Source organism: Dendrobates tinctorius, unplaced genomic scaffold (assembly GCF_039654945.1).
Source record: "Dendrobates tinctorius isolate UK_male_01 unplaced genomic scaffold, ASM3965494v1 ptg000003l, whole genome shotgun sequence".
Taxonomy (NCBI): Eukaryota; Metazoa; Chordata; class Amphibia; order Anura; family Dendrobatidae; genus Dendrobates; species Dendrobates tinctorius.
In genome coordinates, this window is record NW_027361671.1 from 87,748,929 (window position 1) to 87,771,849 (window position 22,921).

Sequence of the window (22,921 nt, forward strand, 5' to 3'; positions counted from 1 at the left end):
CCTCCTGTGTGAACAGGTCCAAACCTGTTCCTTCATTCTCCACTCCTTCCTGCCTGTATCCCTACCTGCACCTCCTGTGTGAACAGGTCCAAACCTGTTCCTTCATTCTCCACTCCTTCCTGCCTGTATCCCTACCTGCACCTCCTGTGTGAACAGGTCCAAACCTGTTTCGTCATTCTCCACACTTTCCCGTCCGTACTTGTACCTGCTCCTCCTGTGTGAACAGGTCCAAACCTGTTCCGTCATGCTCCACTCCCTCCTGCCTGTTCCAGTACCAGCACCCGCTGTGTGAACAGGTCTCTACCTGTTCTCTCAAACACCACACCTGCTTGCCCTGTGTCTCAGCCGTACCTGATTGCCCTGTGTCTCAGCCATACCTGCCTGCCGTGTCTCAGCTGTACCTGCCTGCCCTGTGTCTCAGTCGTATCTGCTTGTCCTGTGTCTAAGCCGTGCCAGCCTGCCCTGTGTCTCAGCCGTGCCAGCTTGCCCTGTGTCTCAGCCATGCCACCGTCTCCCCAAGAGGGATCAGCAGCCACAGCCAGACACCACCCTGGAGTGGCACCTGGCAGCTGCCTGCCGCACAAGCCTGACCTCACCATCAGAGGCTCCAGGGAAAACCAAGGCAGCTGTCCTAGTCACGCCCCTTCCAGGGTAGTCTGGTTTGTGGCACAGTGGGGCCACAACCCCCTGGCTCACGCCCACCAGTCAGGTCGTGAGCGTGACAGTTTTCACAGGCCATGGTCCTTGCTGAGTCCCATGTCCTTCGGCTCGTACAGCACCATGAGCAACCTGAAAAATTTGTTCTGCCATGGGTGGTTCAGATTGATGAGACATCTGACCCAATCATAGTATCCCAGGATCTCTACAATCATCTCCTGGCTTATGTGGAGCACGACCCAGGAGACACGCCTAGGTTCTATGGGAATCCTATTGAGTGCCAAGGGTTCCTGGAAAAGTGCTTGCACTACATCCTGCAGAATGCAGCTTGTTTTCCCCTGACCGGGTCAAGGTGGGATACGTCATGTCCTACCTAGCACAAGATGCTTTACTATGGATCTGTCCCCTCTGGGAAGCAGGGGATCCTATCGTCATGAACCTAGGGGCCTTCCTGGTGGATTGTAAGCTGTCACCAGTAGGGTCATTTTACTTTGGTTTAATTATTGTCTTATTGTTATCATTGTTACTTAGGACTGTTGTGTTTGAAACTGTTAAACTGTAAATATGTTTTAGCTCTGTAATAACTATCAATCTTCAAATTAGAACACAGATAAGCAGGATGGAGACTTTAAGTATGTTGTCATTGATGCTCACCCTCTTGGTGGATTCCTCAAAATTTTGGAGGATGTTACATATGTCAGACACCCATGTCCACTACTCAGATGGTTACGTGTGAAGACAGAACTAAAAAACCGACAATCTTGTTGATGCTGGTAGACTAGTCACCAACTGCCCTCTTCTGCTCACAAATCCTTTCCAACATCTGCAGTGTAGAGTTTCAATGCCTGGGGGCATCACACACCAGTCGGTGAGCCAGAAGCTGCAAGCGCTGCTGAATCATGGCAAGGGCGGATGAAGCTGTAGCTGACTTTCTAAAATGGGTACTGTGGTACAGTAAAGGGTGTTTTACTGGATGGGAGATACATTTCTCCCAGCAGGTTAATGTTTGGCTGGGTTTTCCCTAAAGACAGGACCTGCGATGATGTCATGGTCACGTGATCAGCCCATGTGATGTTTACCTCACTTGTAGGAGGGGTTATGGGCTATGTAGTGGAGGTTGGTGTTTGGCACAGGGTGAGTGTGTTTGGAAGTTACAGGAACTTGGCTGGACTTAGTCTGAACTTGTATACAGGATTCCCGTGCTGTAGGACTATTGCAGCAAGACTCTCAACCCTGGGAATGGCACCTGGCAGCCACTTAGTTAAGCCCATCCCGATGCAAGGGGTGAGTCTGGGACCAGTGGTTCTCCAAGCTGGAGTATATTTATTTTTTTCCTTACTTTCTGTTAATCTGCTGTTTGCAACGTGACATTAAACCACTGAAATTGGACTTTAAACCTGTGTGTTGCCTCGTTACTGCAGCCCTGCCATTACCTACCAGAGCAAATCCCTACAGTACACAGAGTGTTGTACTTTTCCTAGCAGATCTGCCAGCTCTGTGTCGCTTTTCAAAAAAATGTTGACCAATTAGGTTAAGCACATGAGCCAGGCAAGGCACGTGTGTGAGCTCGCCTCGTCACAGAGCAGCCACCAGGTTCCAGCCATTGTCAAACACAACCATGTCAGGTTGTGGGTTCATCGGTCTCAGCCACCAATCTGCCTGCTCTTTCAGAGCTGTCCACAACTCTTCAGCATTGTGGGGTTTGTCACCTAATCATATTATCTTCAGCACAGCCTGTTCCTGCTTTGATGAGGCAGTGCTGCAGTGCTTCCAGCTTGTGACTGATGTGCTACTTTTGTAGCTGGAGGCTGAAGAGGAGGCGAAGGAGGGGGAGGAGGTGCAGGAGCTGTACACTGTGGGGGCAACCCAGATTGATGTAGTGTATGCAATACTCGGTGTTTGGGAGGACGGGCACCATATCAAGGTTGGAGTGGGTCCTGGCTTCCACTATGTTAACCCAGTGTACCCACAGTGAGATGTACTGTCCCTGACCACAAGCACTTGTCCACTTGTTTGTGGTTAGGTGTACTTTCCAAGTAACAGCATTGTGGAGGGCACAGGTAATGTTGTGGGACATGTGCCTGTGTAATGCCGCGACTGCACACCGGGACAAAATATTCCCGCATGTTCGTGGCCTCGGGGTGATCCTCGACTATGCCCTCTTTCAAGCTACATATCAAAGCCCTTGCCTCTCCTGTCCATTACAACTCAAAAACGTTTCCTGGATCCGTACATTGCAAGAAACTTAAAAAATGTTTGTGCACACCCCCATGATCTCTTGCCTCGAGTATTGTAACCTTATACTCTGTAGCCTCCCCTCTAGCACTGTTGCACCACTCAAATCTATCCAAAACTCTGCTGCGAGAGTAATCCAACTGTTCCTCTGTTATTCCACATTCTCTCCTCTCTGCCATGCCCTTCACTGCCTTCCTATTGCCCATAGGCTACAGTTCAAAACCCTAAATATGACTTACAAAGCCTTCCCCAACTTGTCTCCTCCACACATCTGTGACATGGTCTCCCAATGTCTGACTGGGTCATGACTTTTTCTACGTAAACACAATGTGCCGTCAGCAAGATGTACCGTCCCTGCCCACAAGCACTTGTCCACGTGTCCGTAGTTAGGTGCACTTTCCCTGCACCAGCATTGTTGACGGCCCGGGTAATGTTGTGGGACACGTGCTTGCTTGTCTAATGTTGTGACGGCAGACAGGGAGAAATAGTGCTGGGTGGGGACCGAGTACCTTGTTACGGTCACCGCCATCAGGTTACGGAAAACGTCCGTCTCCCACGAGCCTAGAATGCAACATTTGGAGCGCAAGCAGACGAGAAATTTGTGAATATAGTATTGTGGTCTGTTGGGCGTTGGCTGCGTCTTTCTGCTTATGGTCCAATGACTAGGGTAAAGACAATGGAAAGCTGCGCTGGGACAAGGACGTGGACATGCTTGATGATGGTGCAATTTGACTGTGGTCAACGACAGGTGCAAGGCATGAGGCATCTTCACATGCACCGTGGACAGGGGATTGGCTTGCACGCACAACAGTGGAAGAAGCAGTGGTATCACCCGCAGACACTGTTCATGGAGCCTGGTGTTCAACCAACAAAGTCTGTTGCTTTGGTTCCATATGCCTGATCATGCTGGTGGTGGTAAGGCTGGTAGTTTTACTACTCCTGCAGATGCGGCCATGGCGGGTGGTGCAAATGTCCTTTTTGGGGTTATCGGCAGAGTATTTAAAAAACAAGACGACTGGTAGGGGATCATTCATTGTCTCCCTCTACCACACCACCTTCTCACTTCGACACCTGTCTTTCGGTGTTCCACAAATCTCTATTCTAGGACCCCTACTCTTCTCCATCTACACCTTCAGCTTTGGCCAGATGATGTAATGGCACGGTTTGCAATATCATCACTATGCCGATGACATGCATATATACCTATCTGTACATGACATCACCTCCTTACTGACCAAAATCACACGTCTTCCAGCATAATCATCTTCTTTTTTAGCTCGCTTTCAAAAAGTGGACATGGACAAATCAGAATACATCATCTGTCAAGCATCTCACGCTGAGTACACCAGAGAGATGTGTATGCCTCATTCGGTACCACTTTAGTAAGAGGTAAAGTAAACTTTGAACTAGAGAAAATGATTTTCCAGACATTCACTGCCTTTTTAGAACATTTTTTGCAGCTGTGACCTTCATCTTCTTGGTGTGGATGTGGAAATTTTGGCTAACTTGGCTGTTTAACGAGGTACTCAGAGGAATACTGTTCCTTTAAATTGTCATGATCCCAGTGCAGGTTTTTGAGCTGCACACCTGGGGTTAATGTCTGGGGCTCGGTGCAGGTTTTGACCTGCACACCTGGGGTTAATGATTGTGGCCTCTTTCTGGTTCTGGGAGAGCTTCTTAAACCGCTGGGAAGCTTCAATCCCTGCCAGTTATACTTTTGCCTTTGGCCTAGTGTGCTGACCCCTGTGTGCCTGTTTGTTGCTATAGCTTGTTTATATGGTTCTGACCCGGTTGTTTCCCGTTGTGAGTTTGCCTGTTGATTTTGTACTGCGTTATTATCTCTGTAAATGACTCATTGCCTGTGACCTGACTACTCTCTGCTCGCCCCTCTTGTACCTTTGCAGCTATCTCTGTGTGTGACTCACTGGCTACGTCTTGACTATTCTCCCTGTCTATGCCCCCTGGTAACTTTGTCTCGCAGTTACCCTGCTAGGAGTTGTCTTGCAGCCCCTAGCTCTGTGGAGTTTAGGCCACGCCCCTAGCAGTCACATACTTCAGGTCCTGCGGCTCTGAAGTACGCATCTACTCGGCTGCTGCATGCTCCACAGGTATCTTTGAGCACTGTTCGCTTTACTCAGGACACACGCACTGGCTCAGTGAGCAAGTTCGGTGCGGTGTTCCTGACATAAATCTTCAACTGGTTTATTAAAAATGTGCTAGCGATGTGCTCCTAATGGGAGTTAATGGCAGCGTTAACCGACTGCGTTACATAGCGTTATGCCGCAGTGTAACGCAATCCGTTAAACAGACTGCATTAACGCAGTGTGACCCCAGCCTAGCCTCTCTCTGAACATGACATGCTGGAGCAAACTTCCAGGTTTCTTTCACTGAAGTTAATAACCTCTCTTCCAGTATTTTATCAGTGACCCTCTTACATATCCCCCCTCTGCCTAAAGCCAGGGGTTTTCGCACCTTCAGTCATTAAACAGAAAAGCCTCTACAGGGCATCTGCATTAGTGTGTAGTTTTCCTGGACTATGCTCCACATGGAAGCAGAAGTCCTGGAGTGCCAGAAACCACCTAGTCACCTGGGTATTCTTCCCGCTGCTTTCCCTGATCCATCTCAGGGGCACATGGTATGACACTAACCTGAACTTTCTGCCTAACAGGTATTAATTCAAAGTGTCAATTGCCCATTTGATGGCTAAGCATTATTTTTCCATGATGGCATATTTCTTTTCACAGGAGGAGAGTTTCCTACTTACGTATATAAGTGGATGCTACTCCCCTTTTATTTCTTGTGGCAAGACGGCTCCCAACCCGACCTCTGAAGTGCCTGTCTGGACCACTTCTTGAAGTCTTACGCGATCAAGACCGGCTGTTTACACAGGGCTAGCATCAACTTCTGGAAAGCCACCTCCGCTTCCGAAGTTCACTTAGCCATCAATGACTTTGTGCCCTTAAGGAGGTTGGTCAGGGGTGCGGCTCTCATTGCGAAATTTGGAATGAACCGTCAATAGTATCCCACAATTCCCAGAAACAGAAACGCCCTAACCTGTTTCTTGGAGAATGGTTGCGGCTCATTTTGGATAGCCTCCACTTTGTTCTTTTATGGCTTGATTTCGCCCCTACCAACAATATTGCCTAAGTATTTGACTCCTCCTTCCCCATGGGGGACTTCTTTGGGTTTATGGTAAACCCTGCAGCTATGATTGGGTCACCGAGGAGAAAAACAAAACCAAGCTAAGTGACAGAAAACCAGAGAGGTTGGTAACTAAACGGATTGCAGACCCCTGATCCTAACCACACAGCTAGAAATAGCCGTGGAGCGTACCTACGATGATTCTAGATGCCTCGATACAGCCGGAGGACTAAATAAGCCTAAAGCAAGAAAAGGGGAAATCTAAACTGCCCCGGAGCAGACCCCAAAGGAATAGACAGCCCCCACACATGTATTGACGGTGAGACAAGATGAAAGCACAAACACAGGTAGGAAAATAGGCTGAGCAAACGATGGGTCCCACACTAACTAGAAAGGACAGGAAAGGAAAGATACTGTCTGCAATCATGCCAAAAACCCTGCCAAAAATGTCCAACACTTCTGATAGCAAAAAGAACCCTTAAGTCACTAGACTTCTCCCACTATATCAGCACTCTGGCATATTCTGAGAACAGAGCAAAAAATAGGCCAATCTAATAAGGGACAAAAAGCAAACTGGCACGTGCAGAGACATAGGAAAGGAAAGTCAGCACAGCCCCAGCCGGGGCTGGCTAACCACACAAAAACTGAATAGACCAAACCAAAACAAGTGTGAACAATAGCAGAGAACACTTAGCCTGAGAAGGCAGGAGCTGAACTGGAAACTAGAACCTCAGGAGGCAGGAAAAAATCACCAGCATGGGAAAAGGGAGTAGGCTGTCTTAAATCCAGTCTGAGACTCCAGATGTCCAATTCTCATCCTCATTATCAGGTGGCAGTTCTCTGTTGATTAGATCAGCTTCATTACCTCCTGCCACCAGCAGAGGGAGCCCGGAAAGAGAACTCACGACTCCTCTGTCAACACAACCGGCTCTTTCACCAGAAAGCAGAGGCAGACCAGAAAATGAGTTCACAACACCCTGCCTTCTTCAGCGCATCCAGTACCACCTGGATCTTCTGCAGATGATTTTTTATCAGGCTCCTGACAGCGCCGGCGTGCAGCCTCCGCTGAGCAGGGACTCACCCATACTGTAGGGGCCCCAGGGACAGGAATAGCTGGAAAGTACAGATGCACGGGACCTGAACGCTGAAGCTTTAGCAAGCAGGCACAGGACCTACGGTCATGTGACAGCAAGGGGGCGGGGCTTAGCATCCTGCTTTCAGAGATGGGAGAAAACTCAGAGTTGGGCAAAACGGAGGTGATACACAGTACGGGCAAACGAGGTACAGAATCGTGAGTCAGAGAATAGTCAGGCGTAGCAGAGGGTCACACACGGGATGGAGGCAGAAGTACCAGATGGGCGATCACAGGGAGGTCAGGACAAAGCCAGGGGTGATACACGAGATGGACACACAAGTACAAAATCAGAATCCAAGAGACGTAAACCGAGGCCAAGCCAGATCATACACCAAACAATTGTACCAGGACAGGCGAGAGCACAAGCGGAGCAGGGTCGGACACACTCAAACTAGGAGTATAAATGACAGGGGAGGGTCCTCACCTGAAGCTATAAAAACCCTCCCCAGACCCAGAAGGAGGCTCTACCAATGAACCCCTACACCGCCTGCCCAGCATTCTGAATAAACCATGACAGTACCCCTCCTTCAACGGGGGGCCTCAGGACCCCCAGGCCTCTCCGGATATCGAGCATGGTACGCTCTGAACAGGCGGTCCACGTGCACCAACCTGGCCGGTACCCATGATCGATCCTCCGGACCATAACCCTTCCAATGGACGAGATACTGCAGTGAACCGCGAACCCATCGCGACTGCACAATGTTTTGTACTTCAAATTCCATGTGACCGTCCACCAATACTGGAGGCGGTAACGATGAGGGTTCCTGTACCACCGAACCTACAGGTTTGAGTAAGGATCTATGGAACACGTTATGCAATTTCAAAGATGATGGGAGGAGCAAGCGATAAGCCACCGGGTTGATCACTTCTGTTATCACATAGGGACCAATGAATTTGGGCCCCAACTTGGCGGAAGACAGTTTCAAGCTTATGTTTCGTGTCGAGAGCCATACCTTGTCCCCACAATGTAGAGTCTGACCCGGGTTCCTTTTACTATCAGCAAAGTGTTTGTATCTTTCTTGTGCTTTGCCAATGCTTGCTCGAACTTTTAACCAAAGCTCACTCATTCTGCTGACCGAATCTTCGGCCCCCGGACAGTTTGAATCCAGGCGTGAAAACTCACCAAAATGAGGATTTAATCCACAATTAACAAAAAAGGTGACCTACCCGTGGATTGGTTAATTCGGTTGTTAAAGGCGAACTCCGCCAACGGCAACACGTCACACCAGTCATCCTGCAACGTCGAAGACAAACACCGGAGGATCTGTTCCAATGACTGATTGGGGCGCTCTGTTTGTCCATTGCTCTCTGGGTGGTAGGCTGAGGAAAAAGATAAAGAAATCCCCAACTTCCTGCAAAAAGCCTGCCAGAATTTTGCTACAAATTGTGTCCCCCTATCAGATAAAATATTCGTAGGTACACCATGGAGACGAACGATTTGGGAAAGAAAGTGTTTCGAAAGAACCTCAGCTGACGGTAACTTGGCCATGGGTACGAAGTGTGCCATTTTAGAAAATCTATCCACAATTACCCAAACTACCATGTTACCCCGGAATGGAGGGAGATTGGTGATGAAGTCCATGGACAGATGAGTCCAAGGTCTTCTAGGAGTAGGCAAAGGTACCAATTCCCCGGCCGGCTGGCAATGAGAGTTCTTTGAACGGGCGCAAACCCCACAGGCTGTGACATGATTCTTAATTTCTGCAGACATTAACGGCCACCAAAAAAGTCTCTTCACTGCCTCACATGTGGCTGCAATACCTGGGTGAGCTCCCAACTTCGAGTCGTGAAATTGTCGTAAGAGATCAGAACGTAAATGCTGTGGTACAAACAATCAATGAGCAGGTTTGGACCTTGGAGCTAAAGATTGAGCCCCACAATCTCCCGCTCCAGCTCCGACGATAGCTCTGCTATAACCAGCCCGGGTTGAAGAATGGATGACGGTGGATTGGGGGCAGACAATGGTTCAAAACTTCGTGATAGAGCATCTGCCTTTACGTTCTTAGATCCAGGCCGGAAAGTATTAGAAAACTGGAACCGAGAAAAAAAAAGTGACCACCGAGCCTGTCTGGGAGTCAACCTTTTCACTGACTTAATGTACTCCAGATTTTTGTGATCCATGACATGAAAACCGTAAATGGATGCTCTGCCGCTTCCAAAAAATTCCTCCATTCTTCAAATGCCAACTTAATTGCTAGGAGCTCTCTATTCCCAACATCATAATTTCTCTCTGCCGGAGAGAATTTTTTGGAGAAAAATGCACAAGGTCTAAGATTAGTCAAAGTAGCTGGCCCTTGAGACAAAACCGCTCCCACCCCCACCTCGGAAGCATCAACTTCCACAACAAATGGTAAGGATGGGTCAGGTTGCACCAGTATCGGAGCAGACATCAAACAATTCTTCAAAACCAAAAAGGATTGTTTAGCCGGGAGAGACCAATTTTTGATATCGGCCCCTTTACATGTGAGGTTGGTGAGGGGCTTTACTATTTGTGAAAAGCCTGTAATAAACTTTCGATAATAATTAGCGAATCCCAAGAAGCGCTGCAGCCCTTTTAGGTCCTGGGGTTGAACCCACTCTGCAATGGCCTGCACCTTCTTGGGATCCATCCGAAACCCCTGTGGAGAAATAATAAGTCCTAAAAAGGTCAACTCCTGGACAAAAAATGTACACTTTTCCAATTTGACAAACAATTGATTCTCCCTGAGTCTCTGAAGAACAGTTTTCACATGTACCAAATGAGAGTGTTTGTCAGTCGAGTAGATCAAAATATCGTCCAGGTAAATAACAACAAAGCGGCCAATCATGTCTGCAAACACCACATTGATGAAGTTCTGAAAAACTGATGGTGCGTTAGCGAGACCAAACGGCATCACTAGGTTCTCAAATAACCCCTCCGTAGCGAGGAAAGCCGTTTTCCATTCATCCCCCTCTTTGACCCTTATCAAATTATAAGCCCCCCTGAGATCCAATTTGGAAAACCATTTTGCCCCCGAGAGTTGGTTGCACAAATCTGGGATCAAGGGTAAGGGATATGCATTTTTGACGGTAATCTTGTTGAGTTCTTGGAAGTCAAGGCAGGGGTGCAGGCCACCATTTTTCTTTTTGACAAAGAAAAATCCTGCTGATATCGGAGAGACTGAAGGTCTAATATGCCCCTTATGGAGACTTTCCGTTATATAATCTTTCATAGCCAGACGCTCAGGTCCCAACAAATTAAATAAACGGGCTTTGGGCAATTTGGACCCTGGGATCAGGTCAATAGTGCAGTCGAATGACCTATGTGGGGGTAAAACCTCAGCCTCGCTTTCGGAGAACATGTCCTCAAACTCCTTCAGGTATTCCGGAATACCCTCCAGACAGACAGAAGACTCAGAGACAGGTTTATAAGAGCAGTCAATACATTTTGGACCCCACTTAACGATTACTCTTCTCTCCCAATCAATAACTGGGTTGTGCCGTTGGAGCCACGGAATACCCAATACCAGCCCTTCGGGCAGATTGTCCATAACAAAACATCTCATCTCCTCAATATGGGAGGAACCCACATGTAAAATAAAATTGTTGGTAACATAACGAATCCCTGAATGGGTGATAGGGGAAGAGTCAATAGCCACGATTTTCAGAGGGGTCTCCAACCTGACTGTCCCTATCTTGACCCCGGAGACGGTACTGGAACTGATCAAGTTAAGGGATGAACCGCAGTCCACCAAGGCTGTAGAAATAAAGCGACAGTTGTCTACTACCAGTTTGACATTCAGCAAAAACTTAGAGCATGAGGAAAAAAGTACCTGAGGGTCTGGGCAGCCTCCTCGATCACTACCCAGACCTAGTAGTTTCCCGACGGCTTGGAAATCGCAGGACAGGATGGGCAGTCTCTTCTCCAATGTCCTGACTCCTCGCAGTAGAAACACAATTGCCTTTCACGGCGGCGCCTCCTTTCTTTCTCTCTGATCGAGGTGGTGCCAATTTCCAAAGGCATAGGACTGGCCTCCACTTCTTTACTTCCAGAGAACAAGGAAGTTTCAGAATGCATCACTCCTCTGGCTCTCAGCCGGCGATCCATTCGCACCGCTTGGGTCATGGCTTCTTCCAGAGCATCAGGAGGTGGGTGCAGGGCCAGAGCGTCCTGAAGGCATTCCGACAGGCCCCTACGAAATAGCCCCCTGAGAGCACCATCATCCCAGGAGACCTCGGCCGACCACCGTCGAAACTCCGAACAAAACCACTCCGCAGAGTGCCGACCCTGACGTGCACTCATCACAATGTCCTCCGCCAAGCGAACCCTGTCAGGCTCGTCATAAATGCGGCCCAAAGCATGAAAAAATGCATCCACAGTCATGCGTTCAGGGGCTGTAGGTGCTAGAGAAAATGCCCAGGCTTGTGGGGCACCCCGCAGCAGGGAAATAACTACCCCTACCCTTTGGAATTCTCCCCCGGACGAACGAGATCTCAGGGAAAAGAATAATTTACATCCCTCTCGAAAGGCCCTGAACTCCCTTTTGTCCCCAGAAAAGGAGTCGGGTAATTTAACTGGAGATTCTGGAGAAGGGACACATCCCTATTCTCGGGACCTATAGCCCCCTGTACAGTGTTGACCAGCTGTTGCTGGGTATGAGCCATAGAACGTTGTTCCACATTTAATATTTGGAACATCTGAGAAAGCTGCTTTACCTGCTCAGATAGAGCCTGCATAGGATCCATGATTACAGCGGATCCAGCCACACAGACACCACCTTTCGTTCAGAGGGAGCAGAGGAAAGAGAGAAAAAAAAACTGTATTGGTTGTTTATAATATCAGGCTCCTGACAGCGCCGGCGTGCAGCCTCTGCTGAGAAGGGACTCACCCGTACTGTAGGGGCCCCGGGGACAGGAAAAGCCGAAAAGTACAGATGCACAGGACTTGAACGCTTAAGCTTTAGCAAGCAGGCACAGGACCTACGGTCATGTGACAGCAAGGGGGCGGGGCTTAGCATCCTGCTTTCAGAGATGGTAGAAAACTCAAAGTCGGGCAAAACGGAGGTCATACACAGTATGGGCAAACGAGGTACAGAATCGTGAGTCAGAGAATAGTCAGGCGTAGCAGAGGGTCACACACGGGATGGAGGCAGAAGTACTAGAGGGGCGATCACAGGGAGGTCAGGACAAAGCCAGGGGTCATACACGAGATGGACACACAAGTACAAAATCAGAATCAAAGAGACGTAAACCGAGGCCAAACCAGATCATACACCAAACAATCGTACCAGGACAGGCGAGAGCACAAACGGAGCAGGGTCGGACACACTCAAACTAGGAGTATAAACGACAGGGGAGGGTCCTCACCTGAAGCTATAAAAACCCTCCCCAGACCCAGAAGGAGGCTTTACCAATTAACCCCTACACCGTCTGCCCAGCATTCTGAATAAACCATGACATTTTCCCAATCTGAGCTGAATATCACAATATCGTCTACGTAACTTGCAACTTTTCTTGGGAAGAGCAAGGACCCAGTCCATGGCACTCTGAAAATTGGTTGGGGCTCATCACAGACGAAAAGGCATCCTGGTGTATTGGAAACACTCGTCAGGCTTAGCGAAGGCAGTCTTCTCTTTGACCGTTTGGGACTTGGGGATTTGCCAGTACCTAAGTTCGTTAGGTCAAGCGTGGTGATGTACGTTGCTGACCCTGTCTCAATAAGCTCATCGACCCAGGGTATTGAATACGCATTGAACTTGGACACCTCATTCAGCTTACAATAATTATTACAAAACTGCCATTCTGGTTTCGGCACAAGGACAATGGGATTGGACCAGCCGCTATTTGACTCTTTGATGATGCCCAGGTTCAACATTCTTCTCACCTCCTTTGAAATCACGTCATGGCGGACTTCAGGAATTCGATATGGCTTAAGGTTTACCCGCACATCCGGTTCCACAGAACTTCAAGCTCCATGGACTGGATACATCCAGGCAACTCTGAAAACAGGTCTCAGCCTTGCAATTCTCTCCTGCTTCCGGGCCACATGCTCGTTGATGATCCGTTGGGTTGTAAATTCTGCTTCCCAGGTCTCCTTTGCAACATCCAGGAGACCCTGAGGGTACCAGCCAAACAGAAAGAACCCCATAAAGGCCTGTGGAACTTCCCTATTGGAAAACAGCAGATATGGGAGTAGGCAGTCTCAGTCTCGACCATCCTTCTCAACGACTTTTTTGAGCATGGCTTTTAGGGTTTTATTAAAAGTCTCCACCAGGCTGTCTGATTGCAGATGATAAACTGAAATTCTGAGTTGCGTAATCTGGAGGGCCCTACACAACTCTCTCATCATTTTGAACATGAATGGGATTCCTTGGTCCATCAAGATCTCCTTTGGCAGGCCGGTCAGGGAAAAGATATGGATCAGTTCTCCGGCTATTCTGGTGATATCTCTCAGTGAATTTTGAGCCAGTAGAATCTTTGAAGAATCAGCTCTTGGGTTTTGTCTACGCCCAGATGACCACACAACACATGACAGTGGGCCATGTCTATCACTCTATACCTACAGGGTCCTGTACTACCAGTTGCTCCAATACATCCCTCCACCCCAGCTTACCTGATATAGCAAGTCCCCATTTAGTGCAAAGTATGGGAACCTGGAGTTGGCACCCGGGGTCTTCTTTTGCATGTAGTGCTGCACAAGGTGGCTCTTTTACTTAAAAACGCCTGGGGGGGTGACAGGTTCCCTTTAAGGATTAAGGTCCTGTCCAAATCGATAAGTCATGTGCCATCAACACTAGGATGTTGGCTATTTTTTAATCTTTTTGTATAAAAGCAGAAAAACTTGACGTAATCTTGGGCAGATTCGGCTTTATGGGTGATATCACACCCCCTTTACTGACACAATTAAAAATTGTTATTTGTGTCTATGACGCTTATACCATTGTTGCTAATACAATTAGTCTTGAAAATTGACATATTGCACAATAAATCCAACTCCCTGTCTCTATGATACCTCATTTTATAGTACCAAGATCAAGCAGTGAAAACAAAAACCACAGCTGCCAACAACCACCACAACCATAAAATAAAACACTAAAATAGTAGAATTCTACAAAGTATATATACACTGCCCAGGGATTTCTGCAGGCGCATAATGATTTGTTTGAAGTTGTGTTTATCTGTACAATACTGAAAAAATAAGAGTCTGATCCGCATAGACACAAATGCCTTTTAGGCTTAAAAATATAAACACACTGAAAATAATTATAGGAACTGAACGTACGGATCTACATCAAGGACTTGCTTGGAAAACAGACTGTTGTGTACAGGCGTGAATGGACGCCTCACTGCGCTCTTCTCTTTTTTCTGCTGTTCTCCAATCTCTGTGAGAAAGAACCTGGAGGGAGAAACACATCATCCAAGTTAGTATAATATAATATGTAAAACTCACAACTAACACACCTACGATGCCCCGCAGATAGTTGTATGACACGGACGTATCTCCAGTCCAACAGGTGACGCGAGCTTTGGGAACGTTACTTTGCTGCCATATATAAAAACAAACTTAGAGATCAATTTAAAAAAATGTCTTTAAGATGGGTCTGTAACTTGAAGATATCAGAAATAGGCAAAAAAAAAAAAAAAAAGACATAATGCATTTATAGGATAAGCATTTCCCTCCAGCACCGACACGGCAAACTTCCTAACAGCTTGTTTCCCCATCTGTTTACACAGCCCAGTGCAGAAAGGTGATAAAAGCGGCATAACACAACCTGCTAAACTAGGAGCATTAGCAGCACGTGAACTTGGAGAGGTGCAGAGATTCAGCTAAAATTCACAGCCTGCCCATAAATAAGACTCTGGAGACCTAATATATGAATACCCTTTTTTGCTAGTATTTTATGGCTCATTTGCAATATACTTTAAAACTTCTGAGCCATTACAACTGACATTGTTTGTCTTGACATGGGATACTGACTAGAAGACAAAAAAAATAGGCTCACCTTGTCTTATTATCTGCTTTACTGATTCCTTCATCATGCCCTGAGTCATCCTCACAAGAGTCCCTGAAGGGCTGTGGTTCAGTTCGGTACTTCTCCTGCAGAAGATGTTTTTTCTGTTGCGCTTCCAATTTCTTCCCTTCCTCCTCTTGCTGGAGAATGCAAAAGTAACTTCGTCCTTGCTTTACACTACAGATCAACTTCCTGCCAATCAAACAACAATAGCAGGTAAGCCATGATGATGTCTACATAAAAATCTCAGCATAAATGAGTACACGCTCATGTGCTAATAAAGGATCTTCGGAGTGCTTGAATACTATGTTCGAGTCGCTGTGGCTGCATGTTTAACAGGCACAACACAGGCATGGATAGCCTGTTTGTTATAGATGCTGTATATCTGACCCCAACCTGACCTGTAAGAAGAATAACTTATTATTCTCACCTGTAGGGCAGTCCAGTCCAAGGGGTGTCACTCGTCTTGGTCTGGCACCTCTTATCTTTTGAAGCTGATCTCCTTCTTGGTTCATGTGGACGATATGTCCCTATGTCTTCCGCAGAAGTCTCCTCGGCATCAGAGCAGGGGTACTTCTCTGTCCTGATGAGGGCAGAGCAAAGTACTGCCGTGCTGAGGTGCCGGGGCTCTCTGACCTTTCCCGACACCTGCGCACTGAGAGAAGCACGCCTGCGTAGGAGCACGATGTCGAGGAGATTGTGTGGATGACACAGGGACGCGTCATCCACAAAATGCAAGCAGGAGGACAGTGTTGAAAGAAGATGCGAGGTCCTGGACCAAGACCAGTGACACACCTTGGACCGGACCGCTTCCAGGTGCGTATAATAAAAGCTCTTCTCTTACAGGTCGGGATGGGGGCAGATATACAGCATTATAGAATACTGTATATCAGCCCTGAAAAGTGATGGCCGTAACTCGTACCCGCCAAATCTGGTGACAGGTTCCCTTTAAGGGGATGTCCAGCCTTAAAACAAAATTGAACACAAAAACAGCGTCACTAATGGCAGTGGGACAACTCTAGAGTTTTAGCTCTTCTCTACTCATTTGGTTGGAGCAAATGGCAATCACAGATCCAGCTCTAGGCACAAGTGAATGCACATATTTTTAAGTTTTTTTCATTTTAAACCTGGATGATCCATTTAATAATTGTACCCATTAGTAGTCTCAGAATAAAAAGCACCTCAAATCTGTACTTTTAAAGGAATGCAAATTACAAAATTAATATAATGGACCATGGAAGTTTTTCTATTAAACAGACAGTACATTAATACACGAGCTGCTTAAACCTTAATCGCATTTGCATGCATTTATCTTGTCACTCCCCTCTTATCTGTGACAATATAAAATATGCAGTCAATCCATTTCATTTTTTTAATGCCCTATCTTACGGCTAATTCCTCCACCTAAAATAATATCTCATCATTTTTTTTCTTTTCACCAGGTTGCTTATCTTCTCATGGTAGTATCTCAAAATTCAAATTACTTTCATTGCCTTGGGGCAAAATTTATTTTTTTTGCATTCCTGTGTATATATCTCTTATGGTTGTGGATAAAAAGTGACATGGTAAATATTTGCATACAAATGACTTCAGAAACAATCTTGTCTTCAAGCACAATTTTGAGTTTGGAACTGATGAAAACTTATAATGCACCGGCACCGAGGAAAAACATGTGAGGTTGTGAGAAATTCTCCATGTGACAACACTTCCTGCTCCACCCATATCTGTAGCTATTAGCTTGTAAGGGATACAATCTAAATATTAATTGTAAAATTCTGAGCCAGTAAACATACAGTGTCTTTCAAACTCCCACAAGAAAACAAAGAAGACTATATTCAGCCAAAATGTAGCACAATATAAATAGTTGTCACGGGGTTACCGCGACATTGTGGCGCCAGAAGACCACAGCGTTTGATTGCTCCTACTCCGGCGCTAAGAAGAAGCACTACTCCTTCATTTTAAATGTGTTTATTTCTTCTGGCAGAACAGGGGTTAATCAGCCATGTTGGGAATCCCTGTGCTCACAGCTGAGCTCGGTTAGACAATCCTTTTCCCTTTATAATCTGGGCTCCAATACAAATCTCTGGTTCTGGGAGAGCTTTAAGTAGCCTCATTTGGGATCTGTCATTTTTCAGGGATACTTTTGACCTTGGCTTAATTCCTGACCTCTGTGTATCTGTGGATACTGCCGGCCTGTGTATGTTTGCTCGTGTATGACCGGGTCCATTCCTGTTTCTGATATTGCTGCCTGCCTCTGAACTTGTTTTGCCTCTCTGTTATGACCTTTGCCTGTTCCTGACCTTCCGTTCCATTGCTCCTGCCTGTACCATGCTGCTATCTCAGGTTTCCAGACTCTGCTTTGTGACTGACTACGTCCCTGTCTTGCCCCTCCTGTACCGTGCCATATCCTGGCTTAGACCCACGCCTGCCCGATTACTCTCTGGGCATCTCTAGCCCAAGCACCACTCTCCAGAGCTCCGGGGCTTGTCTGCGCCCCCAGACACTCCACAGCAGTCACGTGCTTCAGATCCTGTTTACCTGAAGAATGCATCTCCACCTCTGCCGCCCCGCTCTGTAGGTATCTTTGAGCATAGTTTGTTCAACTCAGGACACGCGCACTGGCTCAGTGAGCAAGTGCAGTGTTCCTGACAAAATCCTTGTCAAAGCTGACTTTATTGCTGCATGGCTAACAGAGGGAGAGGCGTTCATATGAGGAGAGTTGGAGGATTTATTAGTGACTGTTGCTTGGTTTGTATGCATTGTAATTCCTTATCCTCTATTTTGGTTTATTCCCCTACCTTCACACCCTGGTGCATTCCTCTGTTACATGTGAGTGAATATTTTGTATGCCTGGAGTTTTCTGTTAACCCTTGCTTGTGTTGCCTTATCGGGTTGGTGTACTACAGTGCACAGTAGATCCCCCTCTTCCCTGGGAGGGGGAAGAGAACAGACGGATGGTTAACTCAGGAGATAAGGAAAGGGCGAAGACTCTGGCATCTTCATATTTGAAAGTATCCCAGGGAGTAGGGCGAGCTAGGGCAACCCTAGTGTTAGGGACAGAGAAGGAGTCCCTGGTCCCAGGTCAGAAGACAGTTGCTGCTCCATTTATCAAGCCTCTCGGCACTTAATCAGTGATGGAGCCTTCTTTAGAGTTTTGATAACACGCAACACGGAGGTCCGGAACCTCGGAGATACATACACTCCTTTCTGGACTTGTCCAGCTGCCTGTCTACAGTAGATACAGGGAACAAATCCAGCAAATGAGTCATGATATTGCAAAGTCCACTGTTTCAGTCAATAGATTTTAAAGGTCACGATCATCATCCAGGTGGGCCACATAGCAGTGAACTCTAATCTTAAAGGTTACAGTATTTTTTTTTTTTTTATATATATTTGCTACCCAATTGTAAAGCGAAAAGCTTTTAATAAAGCTTTCATTAAAGGGTTGGTCCGAAACGAAAATCTATTTGACTCCTAAATGCCTATCTAATGTGATAATGTAATCTCCTTCTAATTTACTTTAATTAAAAAGTCCCTATCATTCCCTCACTACTCTAAAGGGTACTTCACACATAGCGAGATGGTTAGCGAGATCGCTGAAATGTCACAGGTTTTGTGACTCAACAGTGACCTCGCCAGCGATTTCGCTACGTGTGACACATAGTGGCGACCTGCCCCCCGCTGCGATATCGCTGATCATGCTCGAATGTCCTAGGCCATTTTTTGATCATTGGTGTCCCGCTGGCCAGCATGCATCGCTGTGTTTGACGCCATAACAACGACGAGCGACCTCGTTGGCGACTCAGAACTCAGGGACGCAGGCGTGATTTTTTCATGCCCCCTCAACTCCGATTGGTGGTCTCAAATTAGGATCTTTGTAGCGTTTCCTTTTATAGGTCAGCTATCAATTATATGCAATCATAACATTTAACATGTACAGTTATAATAATCGTGTGTCCCCGTGTTAGTGACTGTGGATACACAAATAAATAGCGCACTAGCGACTCAAAGCGATGCTGAAGCAAACCGCATAGTGATAGCGCAGTAGTGGCCACCAATTGGAACAGAGGGGCGTGGAAAAGGCAACGCTGAAGCACGCCTATCGAGGTCTGAGTCGTCAGAATAGCTGATGTGTGGCAAGGACCCAACGACCGCCGAGGTCGTTATACGGATCGCCGTATCGTTGCTGCGTCGTTGAGTAGATCTGCCTGTTTGACAGCTTAGTAGTGACCATGTAGCGACGTACCAGCGATCCTTACCAGGTCGTATCGCTGTCGGGATCGCTGGAGCGTCGCTATGTGTAACGGGACCCTAACTGTTGTATTTTTTTTACTTGCTTCTATTTGAAAATGCTTTGTGAGAATCCCACTGCATGCTGGGATAGTCAAACGAGTCATCAGCAGGGGTCAGAGGCTGCAGTCACTCACGCTTCCGGCCATTGGGACAGAAATCCGCCCATCGGTGACCCCCATCACCGATAGGTCTCCTGGAGACCTCTATGGTTGTCACTGTCAGATTGCTATGAGCGCCACCCGATGGACGGCGCTCACAGCAAGTCAGCAATTCTGCTACATACAGGCGATCTGATCATCACCTGTATGTAGCAGAGCCGATCGGGTTATGGCAGCTTCTAGTCTCCCGTGGATACTATTGAAGCATGCCAAAAGTAAAAAAAAAGTTTTTAAAAATATAAAAGTTCAAATCACCCCCTTTCACCCCATTCAAAATAACACAATAAAAAAAAAAAAAATCAAACAAACACATATTTGGTATCGCCGCTTTCAGAATCGCCCGATCTATCAATTTAAAAAAAAAGGATTAACCTGTTCGCTAAACAGCGTAGTGAGAAAAAAAGTCAATACACCAGAATAACGTTTTTTTTGTCGCAAAATGCAATAACAGGCGATCAAAAGATCACATCTGCATCAAAATGGTATCATTAAAAATGTCAGCTCGGCACACAAAAAATAAACCCTCAACCAACCCAAAATGGGTATCGTAAAATGGCACAATTTTTTTTCACCACATAGATAAAAAAGAACCTAGACATGTTTGGTTGCCATGAACTCGAAATGACCTGGAGAATCATAATGGCAGGTCAGTTTTATCATTTAGTGAATATTTTTTTGCAATTTCACCGCACTTTGAATTTTTTCCCATTTTCCGGTCCGCGATATGTGAAAAACAATGGTGTCACTCAAAAGTACAAGTCATGCCGCAAAAAAACAATCCCTCACATAGCTATATTGACCGAAAAATAAAAATGTATGGCTATGAGAAGAAGGGGAGCAAAAAATGAAAACACAAAAAAGAAAAAAGCTTCAGTCATGAAGGTGTTAATGGTATGCCCCTTGTGGTGAACTCTTTATATTTGCTCTCATGAAGATTTCACTTTATTGTAGACTTAGATACTGAAATACCTACTTCCTGGAGAGTGTTCCTCACTTGAGTGGATGCTGTGAAGTGATTTTTCTTCACCATGGAAAGGATTCTGAGATCATCCACCACTATTGTCTTCTGTGCATGTCCAGGCCTTTTTGAACTCCAAAGCTCATCAGTGCACTTTTTTTTTTTACATTATTAATTTTAGAGCATCATGCACAGGTGCAATAATACTTAATGAAACAGCCAGCCTACAATCAGGGATTGGCCGTGTGGCACACCAGTGCAAAAAAATAATCCGCATGTGGCAGTGTTCACACAGGGAATGCAGAGCATACGGTTCACAGTCTTTTCAGGGTGCAGTTGGGCCCAGATGGTTCTGCTTACTGTGGCCTCTGTTCACACGGGACGCATTCTAGTTAGCACTGGGCAGCCCCCTATATGGTGTTACTAAGAGGCTGTGAACCAGAAGCCCTGCATTCCCTGTGTGAACACTGCCACATACGGATTATTTTTTTTGCACTGGTGTACCACACGGCCAATCCCTGATTGTAGGCTGGCGGTTTCATTAAGTATTATTGCACCTGTGCAGCTGCCATTTTACTTGGGTCTGCTGCACCCTGTTAGTGCATTTGTATTGAGGCCTGTCTATACAGGTAAGCATCTCTGCCTGTTTGGTTTTTAGTTTCATTAATAGTAGTAGTATTTTACATTATTAAAAAGCTTGTTCTGGACTACTTATTTTTTTTTTTTTTACTATAGGCTTAAAATCTTTTTTTTTTAGACCCACAGTAAAAAAAAAATGTCTTGGACAATCCCTTTAATTATGTAAAATACTACTTACAACCATTACTGAAACTATGATGGAAACGGCGAGTCGTAAAATCTATAGCTTTTAGGTGCATTTTTATTATTTAGGATTTTCCTTGACATGATGATAATACAACTAAATTGAAGAGCAGTTGAAATGTTATTCTCTTATCTGATCTATTGACTAACAGTAGTTGTCAATCATTATTCCACATAAAATACACAATATGGCTCATAGCATTGTGCAGTTCATTGCATACGCTATATCTTGCTCCAATTGCTGTCTAATTAATGTGAGTCATTGGTCCCAGTATAAGAACACTGTCCTTTCAGTATAAAAGAGAAAATAATTGTGAAAAATGTTTGGAGTACAGCAATTAAATAGATTTTTGCCTTCCAGCAAAATTGCAATGATTTTTGGGGTTTCCCTGGCAACTGATATGACAACATTAGAAGCTGGAGTGAGTCAGGTACTCTTAGTGAAAAAGAAAGTGCACCTTAGTATAAGTAGGCAATCATTACGTTATTAGAATTAAAATCGAATGTTCTGCAAAGTAACATGAATTTACTGCCTGCTCCAGTCTCCGCAAAGTCCAGAACAGAACATATATTGCCAAAATGTGCAGTCAGATCCCTGCGTTTCTACATCAGTTCTACATCATGTCATTTCTCTTAGCAAGTAAGCAGTCTTCCAAGTGGCTGGTCTTGCTCGCAGGACAGGTGCCAGCTGTCCTACAAGAAACTGATCGATGATCTAGTATTTCTCCGCAGAAATAAGTAATTGGTCACTTGAATCACAAGGGAAAGCTTAGAACATGTCTATGGGAGAGCAATTAAATACTGAAGGCAAATATACCATGGGGTAGTGATGCAACAGGTATATGGTCTTGGTGACATAAATCAAGGATGGCCCGTGTAAGGCACCAGATATGTGGTGGTTATGTCACAACAGGTAATATGAATGGCGTTGCCTAACATGTTTCCATTAAGACCCCAGAAAGGTTCATGACTTCACAGTTGCTTCTCTCTTCACACAGGTAATCAACTGAGCCACCCTGCATGTATTTACTCCATTCACTGCTAGCAAGCAGCCTGAATGATACAACTTCCTACCTCTGCTGCCTCTATTCTCTGCTGTAATATATCCAAATGGTACAACTCCATACTTCTGCTGCTTTACCATTTTGCTGCATATTTAAATGTGCTTGCTAAAGCTTTGGTATAATTCATTTGTTGCACTGTATGTAATACTTACTGCTTTAGATCTGTGACTGGGGCCTTTCTAGATCTTATCAGGTGGAAGGTGCTATAGCATATTGACACAGCCTGGTCTAGTGCCTTTGATCATCTAACCATCCCCTGGTGTGCTGGCCCCAGCTGCCAAATTATACCCAACCAGCTCCCACAATCCCTCTCTCCTGACCCTGTAGTGTGGCCTATATATGTAGTAGTTCCTAAGGGGAAGCACGCAGTGTGGGGTGCAGCACGCAAGCATCCCATAAGCAAAGCATCACAGAAGATAAGCATCCAGCAAAACGGCAGTTATACATGGCAGTTAGTCAGGTAACCCACAGTTTGCCTTCCCCTTTAA

At 46.1% G+C, this 22,921-nt stretch overlaps 1 protein-coding gene and 1 long non-coding RNA gene across 3 annotated transcripts in view; one reads left to right on the forward strand and one right to left on the reverse strand.

The window, feature by feature from the left end:
• Nucleotides 1–22,921, reverse strand: part of CCDC60 (coiled-coil domain containing 60) — a 290,651-nt gene that overhangs the window by 113,360 nt on the left and 154,370 nt on the right. For both annotated transcript variants that reach the window (XM_073559162.1, XM_073559232.1), the window contains exons 4-5: nucleotides 15,130–15,330; nucleotides 14,409–14,522 (exon numbers count right to left, since the gene is read on the reverse strand). In XM_073559162.1, coding sequence (XP_073415263.1) covers nucleotides 14,409–14,522; nucleotides 15,130–15,330 — 315 coding nt within the window. The remainder of the gene's footprint in view (nucleotides 1–14,408; nucleotides 14,523–15,129; nucleotides 15,331–22,921) is intronic.
• Nucleotides 21,098–22,921, forward strand: part of LOC141069607 (uncharacterized) — a 43,699-nt gene continuing 41,875 nt past the window's right edge. The window contains exon 1 of the long non-coding RNA XR_012226611.1: nucleotides 21,098–21,176. This is a non-coding gene — a long non-coding RNA (uncharacterized lncRNA). The remainder of the gene's footprint in view (nucleotides 21,177–22,921) is intronic.